Consider the following 14,589-nt stretch of genomic DNA (forward strand, 5'->3'; position numbering starts at 1 on the left):
TTAGGTAAATTTTAGACTTTTTCCATTCTTAACCCCATCAGCATCTGTTTTTAGAAAATATTTATATACACCTTTATCTATTACTTACATGTCATTTAAAAATAATAATATATTTTCGGCACGACATTTATTTAAGCTGTTAATGACTTTTTACATGACTTAGTACTTCCATATTTAATCTTTTTAACAAACTTAGTTACTTTTACTACAAACGTGCCAAGAACTATCACACTCTATCATTCTAATAGAATATAAGAATTTGCATAGATATTGGACTTGCAGGTGCTTGCTGATGATGGTTACGTCTGAAATAGTAGTCAGCGCCAACGACCAACTAGTCAGATCCTATGCTCATCGTCGAGTGTTACATGGGTTCACCGACAGGAAGAACAGCTACCCTTACGTGATACGTGTCATGTGGGAGAGCCGCCCAACCTTATTCATCGGCTCCTGTACGGGTTTCCTCATCTCCAGTCAATGGGCGCTTACCGCCGCCCACTGCCTCCGTCCAAACTTACGATATATCAAATGCGGCACGTCAATAGCATTGAACAAAACCAAATGTGTAGCGAACATTTTGAAACAAATACCTCATCCCGCTTTTCTACCAGTAAACAATATTAATGACATCGCCTTATTGCACGTCGACCATATGGAGATGAATAATTATGCTAGACTTAATGCGGCCGATTACAAAACATTAGAAGGGAGAGCGGCGCGGTACGCTGGATTCGGATACACTCACTACAATATAAAATCGCTAAAATTCAAAGATATCATTGAACATGATAAGAAACCGCTTCAAATCGGCGAAGGTGCCATTTATTTTGGTGATGAAAAACAATTGAAAGGTTTGGGACGACCGCAAATTTTGATCGCACCAAAATGTTCTAACCCTAGACAACATCTTTTTAGCGGAGATTCGGGCGGACCGCTGATAGTGGACAATACGGTCACGGGTATTGCATGCTTTTTGTCGCCAAAAACGATACCTAACCCTAAACATCCAGCATCGTTTGGTTTCACGCCCGTGAGCCCATTCATTGATTGGATACGAGAAATTATGGCTGGTCACTAAATTAATAATTCAATTAAATTAGGAAAGAAGGATAATATCACATTGTAATTAATTTTTACTATGCTCTTGTATATATAGGTAAAAATAAGAAATATACCAACCGGATTTTTAGCTATCTTTTCTATTGGTTTTGTAATATAAAATTTAAAATAATCATTATCTTTTTTTTTACACATAACTCCCATTTTATACAAAACAATTGATAAATTATCGACGGCCTCTGTGGCGCCGGCTAGTCCATGGTGAGAAACGAACTTTTTCTGATTGGCCTGGGTCAAGGCTACTATATTTTATTATAAATGTTTATCTATATAAGTATTTATTATAAAATATAGTAGTCTTAAGTTGGTATCTCGTAACACAAGTTTTGAACTTACTTCGAGGCTAACTCAATCTGTGTAACTTGTCCCGTATATGTTTATTTATTTATAAATTTTTCAACATGAGAGAGCCACACGAAACATACGATGCTTGCATTTTAAAAAAATATGGCACGTGCACAGCCATTTTTGAATAGGAAAAACCAAAAATATGGTAGGTACCCGATTTACAATTTGTTAAGCGTTATTTTTGACTTGTGTGGACCTTTCTCCAAATACATAGATAGTTGCAGCTATTTAGCTTAAAACGTGTCTTACAATAAATTGCAGTCTATAATTACAGTGGCCTACAAATTTTACAGAAAAGTCTTTACCAGATTATACCCATACCGTTACTAAGGGACTGTTTGTTTTGGAGATCTAAACCCTGACAAATGTATCTCGTTAACAACGGTTACACGCGGTCCCTGGATCTGCTTTATAAATGTGCTTCCATTTCTCATTTGTAGTGTCGCTGTTATTTTTTATCTTGTGAAAGACTTATGAAATTATAACACCAAAAATATTGTTTACGCATTTGTTGTTAGTCCTTGTTTATCGAAGCTTATAATCATCAGCATTATAAACGTAATTTAATATCATAAATGTAATAGTTTGCGCAAAATCAACTAAACGAATTTGGATGAAACTTTACAGTTTCTTTACACACAAGCGAACGAAGCAAAAGCGGAATCATGCAAAATACTTAAATTAATTCAGTAGGTACTTATTTTATTCTTATATCGTAGGTTTAAATAAAAAAGTACCATGACATATTAAATCCTAATTTTTCATTTATATATGTATATAGTGTGGACGGAAAGGGACATAGAATACTGATCACGCGGGCGGAAACGCGGGCAAAACCTAGTATTTTAATAAGATAAAAGGTTCATTGAAAATAGAATAACTTAAGTCTTCCCAATACACAACTGGATAAGGTAAATTGACCAATGAAAAGCTTACGTGGTAAGTACCCTCTACCAGTTTGCACTGGCTGAATATTTACTTTTGTAAGTGTACTTGTTACTTCAAAAGGTTTTGTTCTGCAGGCGAGGCGATCTCGGACACTGTATGTATTTAGGGTAAGAGGTGTATATATAAATATATGTTTAAGTGTACAGTACACGTAGAAAGTTTTAAGTAGTTTTAAATTCGGAATTCTTTTAAGTCAGAATAGTGATAAATGTTTTTTTTTTTTGTGTCAATTTATTTACACCAGGAAGTTAATTTAACGAAAAGACATTTTAAATGTCATTTTCCATGATTAATCTATACAGGTTTCGTCGAGTTACAGACTCCTAATACGGGATAGTAATTATGCTATATTGATTGTTAATTAAAATTTAATCGCTTCTTGATGCCACCATTCTTATAAAAAATTTACAATTGACTCTACTCGTATTGCGTTGTATTTATAAACCACCTCTTTTAATTTCTATGGTTATTTTCCATAAGTAGAAGAAGAGATAAGAAATGAAAAAGTTTATTTATGAATTTAAATCATACCTTTAAATACAAGATAAACTCATTTTGGATTGATTTTTCAAATACATTTTAGCTAGATACTTCGCAAAAAATAAAAACACTTTCTATTGCTTTACCTAGAAATAATAAATCCTGTTACAAAAAGTTAGCCCTAGATAATACGCTGTGAAAATCAGATTAAATAAACATTTATTTTTTTATTAAGCATCAATCTCAGTGTAGATTAACATCCATACTGTTATTATGAATTTGTGTTTGTTTGTCCGTCTTTCACGTCAAAACCATTGAACCGATCTCCTTGAAATTTTACATACATATAATATGGACTACGAAGAATAACATAGAATACTTTCACGCGGAACAATTTAATACATGAAGTAGGTATTTTTAATACCTTTTTATCACCGTTACTACTGTTAGAATACATATGTATCAAGATCTATTGTGTGATAATAATTGTTTGAATGTAAAACTACTTAGGTACCATAAATCTTTTAAAAATAACATAGAACTTCTCATTACTTCTTATTTACTTAGTTTTTCAATTAAAAAACATGAAATTCTTCTAAAGGCTAAAAGAAAAACGGCTTTGCGACAACGAAAGCTAATGACCAAATCGACGCTAAGGAATTAATAGCACTCAACGGCCGAGTGGAAAGAAGCCGTCGTTAATCTTTCTAATACGAAACCGAGTAAATGGATGGCAAAAACAATTTCTAGTAAAAAATACAAAATTACTTGGAATTAATTAGCTCAAAGATGTGAAACTATCCGTACTACTTTTTAATCTTTCATTTATTTATTTTTTGCTTAAATATTCTTCATTAATTTTTCCCAAATCGAAATGAAAATCTTTTAAAACTTAAAATTAAAATCATTTCTTAATAATATGTTTGAATAACTCAAAACTTTGCACACAGTCTAAAATTATGTAATGATGTAATTATCTTATGAATTAAAGTCACCCTCATAATCACAATCTTTAAAATATTTTTATTTTGTAGTAACGTTAATTTCGTTATAATTATCTCTAGAAGTAACTTGTGGTTACTTTCCCTTTATGTCATGTTGTAGAAGAGATTTATAAAAATAATGTTATCCCATTTTTTAACACAATTAAATGAGTAGAGAAAAGCGTCGGCTGCCTATTTCAAAAAGCTTAAATAAAATCGGCATAAATTAATTCAAACGAAAAACTGAAAGGGTATTGTATAGATGAAGTGTTTTTTTAAATTCATTTAGTTCATTAAAAATATTTCAATTAATTGATTACGCATATTATTGTATTGTAATTTGTACAGATAAATTGGTTTTCCGTGTAATTGTAGAATTTCGCTGCAAAATATTCGTGAATTATTTGCTTCAATTGACCAAATTAAATGTACTCATGTATCGTTCATTTTGAGCACGTAAAAAGCTTGATTAAGGTTTTTGTCCATTCATTACTGGATTTTACTAGCACTTTCTTTTCCCGTGAATATGTACGAGTAAAATGTGTTCAACCTACGCACAAACTCTACATACACTATAACTGACTGTTTGTCACGATCCCTGCATTCTTCTTCAAACTTTTAAGGCGTACCTGAATAAAATAAGGAAGTAATTTTATTGCCAAATGGTCTCACTAAAACATTACATAACATGCGTGTCTTTTAAATCCCCTACAGGTGATTTTGTTAATGGTTTATGACATTTTGACAGCATGTATGACAAACATTTTATTTTACTTTCTTAAATTGGTTGATCAGCTGTTGTATGGGAAAGTGAAATTATTGTTATTTTGGTTTATTTGGATTTCTTTTTTTTATGAAAACCCACCCACTCAGATTCCACACGTGCTGTGAAATTAAAATTAAATTCTATACTAATAAATAAATCAATTATGTACGTATTTATTATCCGTATGATAAAGACTTTTCGAGTCTACCGCGACTGTATGTTACATTATGTCATTGCAAAAGGGTTTGAGTTGTTATCGGATAAAGTGGCCTTTGGAGATAGCAAACCCATACAAAATTTTAATGATCCCGTTAATGAAGGGCCTGAACTAATGCAATATTAATGAATTACCGGACAACGATTAATATTAAACAGGTCCAAATGAATAATCTTGGTGTTACAATAGAAATTGGATTTAACGGTCGGATGAAATTTTTACAATATGGCATTTAAATATACTAACCTGATTTATATGATGAATTACATCAAAATTTTATTTTTAGTATCAGTTAGATACAAAAATATGTTAATTGATCCACCTACAAAGAAAATGTATAAAATTTAATACCTAATTAGTATCTGGCATAAGTGAACCATTGCTTCTCCGCTGACCGATCAATCTGCAGTTTGCACAATTTATATTTAAACACAGAGATAACTTGTGTAGATACTTTTCTATGAAACAGATTTATTGCATCAAACTGAAATTATGTTTGGGTGATGTTATTTTAAATGCTCTTAATTTCTCAATAAAAATATAAAAATTCAAAGCACAAACACTTATTTTGCTAACAAATGTAACCCTAATGTGGCCCTTGAGAAATCTTATATTTCGAAACTTACTCGTACCTTTTTAAGTAGAAACTGTGGCAAAGTTTTTGTCATATTTTTTCCTCTCTTGTACCATTAAAACTTAAAAATAACTTTGGCATGTATTTTTTTCAAGAATATTTAATTTGTAATATAACCTGTAAGAAATTGAGTATTTTCCATACTTTTTCCTTTTTCCTTTTTTCTAAATATTTATTAAAGGTTGGGAATCGAATCCCTTAATATGTAAATACTATAACACTTATAAAATAATATAATTACCGTTAATTTTTTTAAACTTTGTGTCAACAGACAGTTAATAAAAGTTGTCATCATGTTTACTTGTCATGTTTACTTTAACAAAATATACAAAACAAATTTCGAAGTCCTTAGACTAAGCTTCTCCCTGCCATATTTTCATTTCTTTAAGAATATCAGAGATAAGAAAACGCGACGTTTTACTACTATCAACCGAGTTACTTCTCAAGTTTATTAGTTCACTGTTGAAAATAATTGGCCACTTTATGTTTGTAACATCAGCCTCAGAAAGCAGATTTGACGGACTTTAAGTGACAATTCACGTCCCAAGTTAGTGATAAGGGCGAGGTAATTAATGTTCGTCTAGTATTTCGAACCACTATAATGTTCCTGATTATGACAAATGTTAAGTTAGTGTTGTCAGATAAAATGTAAGCTAAGGTACTACGATATTTATGCCTAATATTTGATTCTGTTTGAGTTTTGTTTTAAAACTTACGAATGTGGATAAAGTGCAGGGATCCTGACAAGTACGGAGGAAGAACGAGGCGTGATTTTATCTATAAAACTATATTTTTATGTATTTTGTTAGAAAATACTAAGGCAAGATATTTATACCTACCTTACTAGAGTACCGAAAGAGATCATGATTATTTCCGATTCCTCGCAATTTCGGGAAATCCTTTCTTAGTATACCCCGAGTATGTCCTCTTTTTATATGCACGTATGAAGTTAATTGACTTAACTGTAAAGTTAAGTAAGCTTGACAGTATTTGATCCGACTTCAAGAAAGGAATAGGGTTTTAATTCGACCTTATTTTATTTACAAACATAACAGCAGGTGAGAATAAAGTATAAAATAGTTAATAAACAAGAGATTATTGCTTTAATGTTTAGTACTCCACGAAACAAAATGACTATGGTGACTACTTTTCATCCATGTCTCGCATTGTTTATAAGAATCACGACTGCACACAACAGCAATAAAAATAAATTTTACTCGCTTACTACAAAATCTCTGCTGATTTATATAGTACTCCCAAGTTTGGCACCGGGTCATTTACTATAGTATCACAATGGCCGCCCATACCTACCCTAATTTGTACCGCACATTTGTTCCAATTAATGTTTAAGCCTTTACTAATTGCCGACCATTACCTGTGCTAGACAAAGGACTTTGAAATCACATTGGAGGTACCCTGTGGAATTTCTACCCTTTTGTAAGACTGTCAAACATTATATAGAAATTACAATAGGCTGATGATTATCGACATAAGATTAGATTTTTATTTCAGCTTTTTTAAGGTTTAGCATCAATAACTTGAATTGTACATACTGTGTTTTCTGTGGGTCATTCAAGTATTTAAAAAATAAACGTCCTGTGCGGTGCCATTGACGTAAAAAACATTTTTGTTAATGTAAATGTTGTTAAAGTTTCACTTTTTCCAGTATTAAAAAAATAATAGATATTTTTCTGAGTTTGATCTGAGTTTAACATTGTATACAGTACTATTTTCACGATGCACATAAACTCATATTGACCACAACTACAACATATTACATGAAGTTTCACTTTATAAGTTAGCCACGTGTATGTTTATACACATGCCAATGGCTCCTGGTCCAAGAGTTAATTCTAAGTGCAAAAGGGATTTCCATGTTTTCATATTATGACCTGTTTTGTTTTCATATTATGAACTGTTTGAGCTATCGATCCATATCTCACGGCTAAGCATGACTTCCTCTCTTAAAACCAAAATTGCAAATAAGGCTACTCGAAAAAGGCGCTCTTATCGCATTACGAGTATGCAATCTCTTCTACGCTGCGAGTTATCAAAAAAGAACGTTATTTGCATACTTTGTTAAAATGTCACTTTGAATGAGCTTAACCAAGTTTTATGTTCAAAAATTATATTTGGGGTTTGCAAGCATTGCATGGATATTACAGTTGATGGGTTAATTTTTCTTGGTCTCTTTTCAGTTATAAAAATGTTGCTTTCATTGCTACCTTTTTTTATTAAATTTCGTTCATCCTTTTCCTCGCCTTTTTGCTAAAGAAGCCAGGGGTCGCACTATAACCACATATTCCAACGATATTTATGCTCGGAACCTGTAGACTCCTCCTTTCTTGAAGTTCATAAGAACACTATAAATGCAATAAAAGAGATCACATACTATACAAACAAAGATAGTAGAGTAAACAATTCCTAGACATTTCTTTGAACTGTTATGAAATGTTGTGATGTTCACGGATATCCGATTTCTTGATGGAAAACTTTATTAACTCGCCAAGTGGAGAGATGAAAAAATCTTTTTTCGATTTGAACAATACGGAAGTGATTTGTTGTTGTTTGTGTACAAGCCCACATAAAGTTAAGTACGTTAATTTCGCTGTTATTCTGATGGGGACAGTTGGGTATTGATTTGCAACAAGCGTGTCTCAATAAATCTGCGGCTTTTAAAAGATCTTTATCTTCCCGACCACCATACAAAATGCGAATAATTAGAAACAGCTCTTCAGGTTTCGCAATGTTGGTATCAACAAGGTGCTTTACGCTGACTAAGGCGAGAAAGGCTTTGCACATCGTTCAAGCTAGCAAACCGATCTTTAGTCAAGCGTCTCTGATAAATTAAAAAATTAAAATGCTTCTTATTATATAATAAGAACCAAACCTGACAACATCCACATAAAAAAAGAAGAAGCAACTAAGAGAATTTATAATAATGTTATGACAATATGTTGTATACAATAGAACTGAACTCCACTTCAGGCGCTTCGTTTAATCTTACATTCAAAAATACATAAAATCACGTCTCTACCCTTTACATAGGGTATTGACAGGGCATAGGGATCCTGCAGACTCGCAAAAGCCACGGTTATTCAGAACAATTTAATGTTTATGGCAGATAACTGTAATATATGAAGCAAACGATGTAAGTTTTATTCTAAAACATAATTTAATAATCAACCATTGTATTAATCAGATAACTTTTTTGTCAAAGTTGTGTCTTGAAGTATTTTTCAACGATAATCTGTTTAGCTGGTCCACAAAAATCAGGTAGGTTGAGTAATTTCTGAAAATTAATCTGAAACAGAATGTCCATAGGTACTTGTATATTATCTATCAATCCAAGCAAAGATAATCATATGTTAACGAGCAGTTGGTTTTGAATTAATTCTACTGGGTATTTGTGCAAATACAATGAGACATTTGTTATTGTTACAATTAGGGATAACTTGGGTCTACATTGTAAAGGTTGGACATGAAAGGATGTAAGACTATGTATTAAGTGAGGATTACAAGGGAAATTTCAATTCGATTAATAATTTTTTTATTATTTTTTGAGGAGCGATCTAGTTATCTAAAATCAAAAATAAATAACCTGGAATTCTTATTATTAGAACTACACAATTTAGTTACTAGATATTTCAAAGCTTACTTTGTACACACCATTAGATTTTGGAAAAATTAAAGAATAATTTGAATTATAAACGATTTTTATGGTGGGTCCCTGGCAACACAGACCTCCTTATGATTGAATTAGTTACAAAAACTGAATGGTGCACTACACCTTCCGAAGCACAGATGGGAGAGTCATATTAGCTCTTAATTTTGCATGATTTGAATAAAATAAAAATAAACTAGATTTTTCAGATATTCACAATGCAGGAAAATAGCTATATCTTGGCATGCAGCCCATATTCTTTGACTCACAGCTCATGACAGATACATAAAAGGCGTTACTAGAATAAAGAATCCATATTTCATATTCAATAAACGTGGTCTATGCGAATCGAATGATTTAAAAAGGTATTCCCATTTCTACTGGGCTTGTTGTAGTCTGGACGAGTTCTTAAACACGAGTAAGTACACATACATACACAAAATACATTAAATAACTTTAAGCTAATATAGAACTTATATTGAATTAACCTTTCCATGATGTTAAATGTTTCTTCATAACTGAAAGTAGTATGATAATCATTTCACGTATTATTTAATGAGAGCCGTGCATGACTCATGACGAAAGTCATGTAACATATTTTTATGTCATCGACCGCTCGGTGCTCCATTTTCTGTATAGACATTTTTAACCCGTTCTTAATTACGAGGTTTAGGTAAATAGGTTGGTATACAAATAGCTGAATTTTTGAATGGCGTCCGTTTTTAACGCTAACACACATTTTTTTCCTAAATGTTGAATTATCTGTTTGTTGCGACTCAAAGCAAACTGCGAAATTTATATTCATAAAAGAAAATAAATTCATTTAGGTGATCAAGAAGCAAGATTTTTTTGTATGTTATATCCACAAAATGCATATGAAATGTTACTGTATAGGTTGTGATAAACTTAATCTTATCGAAATAAATAACAATTCGGGAAACCAAAACTTGTGTAAATTCTTATGATATTTCCCAAAGTGCATATGTTATTTACAAACTAACAAAGGTTATGGCAATTTTATATATATTATTCACCGTAATTCCTAATATTTCCGAAAACTTACCAGAGGCAAGGTGAGTCGTCGACCCCAGAGGGTCTTTATTATTTACTGACTCACGTGAACAAATTATTAGGTTATTATTTCGATCGGATCTAAGTTGCGCAAATTGGTTCCCATTACCTCAGTTTATTGGAAAAGTGCCTAGGAACCTAGTGCCCACATTCTTTTCATTGGATCCAATTTTCGGAGTCCAATATTTTACTATAGGAAATATATATTTTTCTTGTTTACCGGTACGTGCGAGTCATACATATGTATATTTATCCTCGTTATTAGTTGAGAATTGAGTGTCTGCTGATGGTTAAAGGTTTAAGTTATTAAAATCTTGTTGATCAAGATTTTGATGACAGAGCTATTTGATTAAAATTATGAAAAGAAATTGAAGCAGTACTTGTAGTATAAAGATGTACCTGGAACAAATTTCATTTAAAAATTTTCATTATAGTCTATACTGTACAGCCATTTAAAATGAAGGGGATGAATTTCAAATTTACATGGCAAACAAACATGTTTACGTTTTTTGTTAAACGAACTTAATTTTTGGTCTTCCTCTTTTCCATTTATCTCCCTTTATTTTGTTACGGATGTAGGTGAAATTTATTAATCTGCGAATAAACAACCTGTGGTGTAACGGGTTAATGTTTTTTGCAGAAACAAATGTTTTGTGTTTTCTGTGCACAGAATAGATCACATTTCATGTATCAATTTTGAAAGTAAATCAATATGTTTTAACAAAGAGAGTATAACACCGATTGACGCGGCCTCATTGTAAGCTCAAGACTTGTGACATAGGATACTTAATTCAAGATACTGTTTTATAATAAATACTTATCTAAGACCCAGACCAATCAGGAAAAATCATTTAAACTGGCCGGAATTTGAACCCGAGACCATATGTCTCAAAGGCTTTATTATCACCTTCATTATTATAGAATAGAAGCTTTAATAATTACAGAGGTTAAAAATGAAATTACAATTAGTTACATGTTGTTGACACCTACAATGCACTGTTAAATGCGTTGTAACAAGAGACTATTATGTATTGAACACTTGTTTATATAAGCATAGGTACATATAATTACGAAGACAAAGCGCTTATAATATCGTGAAATCCAATATCATGTTATCAAGGACATAACTGGAAGACAAGCTACATCTTGGTTAACAAATTAGTTCTAATTAACCACATGCCGAACTTGGTAATTAATGAGTAAACATATGTAGTTATATAACGCAGTACCAGATCAGCGTTTAAAAATTACTTACAAGACTAAATCTAATAGAACGTTACTACTTAATTACTATATTGAACGATACTAAATACTTACTACTTACTTTACCATGTAACAAAAAACGAAAACGAGTGATCATCCTATCCTACATTTTTTTTTATCAGAACTGCGAAAGTTGGTAAGGACGTATGTATGAGTGGTTGTCACTCTTTTACTCAAAATCTACTGGACGTATTTTGATAAAATAAGGTACACGTGTAGAATATACTAATCCTGGAATATCATATAGGGTACTTTTTATTTCAAAATTCAGTAATACTTTGATAATAAACGAAAAAACCACATAGTTTGGTAAAACACAATGTCAAATTATGTTCAATTTAGACTACCGTTTAAGTTTATTATTAGATAAATAGGTCATCTATTTTATGACCATACGATAAAATGAGATTGGCGACGAAGTTTATGTAAAGTTGGCAACTTTATTGAGATGGTGTTGCGGTCGTAAAATCTATTATATGGGGACGTTTTATGGTAATAATTGAAGAAATTTGTATAAGGCCCACGCAACATTGGACATAACCATATCAAATAAGTACACAAAAGTTAGTTGTATGCGGTTGTAAACCTTAATACCTGTACAAATCAAGTAGGATATTATTCATTCCAATTGATACCTCGCTATGCAATTTCATTCGCATACCGCATAATGAATCCCTTTGGGACAATCTGCAATCAACTGAATCTCGTCTCTTATGTAGCAATCAAATGGCTTATTACGAGTACAAATATAAACTTTAATTGAATGATGTCACACTTTTCTGTTATTGATCTGAGTATACAAATATATTTTTTTCTTATTTGACGCTCACAACTGTGTCATTTCAGCATAAATATCAAAGCAAAATTATACAAAGTGCGCAGTTTAATGAACTGTCGAGGGAACTCGTTTCGGCTTCGCCAATTCCAACCGCGATAGTATAAAGAACATTCCGATACTTTAATCAGAGTCCAAGTGCCGATTTAGTCCAAATTCTTTACATAAAGTTTTCCAGGGCCGCGGTTGCCAGCTGCTTAGAACGTGACAAGAGTACTAAACTTACATGTGTTTATTATTTACATAATCATCTTTTCATACTTTTTATATATAATTCAACTTTCAGTGGAATGAGTGGATTTTAACACCAAATAGCTTTAATTAACCAACTGTTGCTGTGGAACCTAACCTTTAGTACTGAATAAGTGTTACACGCATGTCTGAAAGTGCAGGTTTCCTCATAGTGTTTTCCTCATCGACTGTAAGAACATAGTTTAGTAATCAAACTAATGTCTTATAAAACTTATCACACTTCCTAAATAAGTCTTGAAACTTTTTAAGCTGTGCTAGGTCGAAAACATCTCGCAAAACTTCAAGTATTGACAACGGTCTAGATGTAAAGATTTCTTCCTTTGGGTTTACTAATGCGGGACGTGATCTTCGTTTCAGAGCTGCCCTCATTTTTAAAAGAGTTTTGGTCGCCTCGCTGGGCTAATTTATTATGAAACCTTTCTTGTCATTGACCTGAAGAAAACGAAATACGTAGATATTTCTATTCATTCTGTCAATTCACATTGATACAAATGGAGCAAATAAAAACTATGTGAACCAAGTGAAACATTTACGCGTTCCAATTGAAACGTTCCGAATAGCACTGGAAACCTACGTTTATTTTAAACATGTTCTATCAAATAAACGCATTAGTCAGATCCACGTTTCTTTCCTTGCAAAGCTTTTCAACGCGACCAATTACCGCCCACAAATGTTTACGTGTATCGGATTTTCCTTGTTGTTGTTTTTTACTAATAGGTGTAAGTGAACAAAATTGGAGAGGATTGTTCACGGGAAGAAAACGGAAGGTATTTCCGCTATTCTTAATTTAGATATCTACTTCATTGGGAAGATTTCCGCAATTTGTTTTAACTAAGTTTTAATCAAATTAGTAAAATTTATTGGAATAGCTGTAGTTTATCGCGATACAAAGCCTTTTGAATAAAAGCGGGGTGTAGTATAGTAGGTTTACTTCTTCAGTTCAAATACAACTCATATCATAATTTCCTATAATATAAAAACAACTGTGGGTTTAAAAGCTTTCAACTTCTAAATAATTTTATTTTTGGTAAATATTCGACCTTACAGATGGGCACAATCTGAATAACATTAAACAGTGAAACTGCGGACAACTTTTGTAAATGACTGTTCGCTCTGTCCACCCCGTATAAAGATATGTACGTATGGAATGAGTTTAAATAAACATCATCAAATTGATCATAATAGTGCCGATCTCGTGTTAAAACTCAATTAAACAGTCATGCTAATTTATTTTTGACATCAAGAGTCTTATCTCCGAGATTTAGGACGACCCCACAATCTGGTAAAGCGTTTTGACCTTAATCAGTGTGAAATTTCGTGTCCATATGTCCCTTGAGGTGAAATTGAGGGCGGCACCTTGGCCCACTAATTTTTATGGGAATCGCTTGTCAAACCTACGAAAAACAGATGAGCGGATAGGCCAAGAGCTCATGATGGCTACTAACGCAATACTCTACGTAATTACTTATTGAATGTGGCTCAAATATAATGATTTGGGCATGGAAATCGAAATAACCACAATAGAAATACCATGTTTTACTTCAAATTATAATAATGATGTGTCTTAAGCGTTTCCGAACGCTTTAAGCTATGAAATAAATAAATAAATATCAAAGGGACAAATTACACAATGAAGTTATCCTCGAAGTAAGTTCGAGACTTGTGTTACGAGATACTAACTCAAAGATACTATATTTTATAATAATACTTATATAGACAAACATACAATACCCAAGCCAAAAAGAGAGTTTAAACAATAAGATAAAACCGATGCGCTGTTGCACTGTAAAAGTTACGATAACCCATGCACGAGTTCTTTGTACTTCATCAGTACATAAGCTTTATTATATTTCGCATTCTATAGATTAGGACATACACGAATCAAGTAGTTTTGTTTACTATTTACTTCATTGAAAGTTATAATGAGAGTTGCTCATGTTTATCTGTAAAACTATAAATAAGTATATTAATGTTTACTTCATATTAACTTCAGAACTAATATTAATAAC

The 14,589-nt window shown here is 32.1% G+C and overlaps 1 protein-coding gene across 1 annotated transcript; it reads left to right on the forward strand.

Moving 5' to 3' along the window:
- The first annotated feature begins 295 nt into the window (after positions 1-295).
- LOC106136294 (cathepsin G-like) lies at positions 296-1,078 on the forward strand. The gene has a single exon (XM_013336788.2). The coding sequence runs from the start codon at positions 296-298 to the stop codon at positions 1,076-1,078; it is 783 nt and encodes a 260-aa protein (XP_013192242.2).
- Positions 1,079-14,589: the final 13,511 nt, after the last annotated feature.

This window comes from Amyelois transitella, chromosome 15, assembly GCF_032362555.1.
Source record: "Amyelois transitella isolate CPQ chromosome 15, ilAmyTran1.1, whole genome shotgun sequence".
In the NCBI taxonomy this organism is placed as follows: Eukaryota; Metazoa; Arthropoda; class Insecta; order Lepidoptera; family Pyralidae; genus Amyelois; species Amyelois transitella.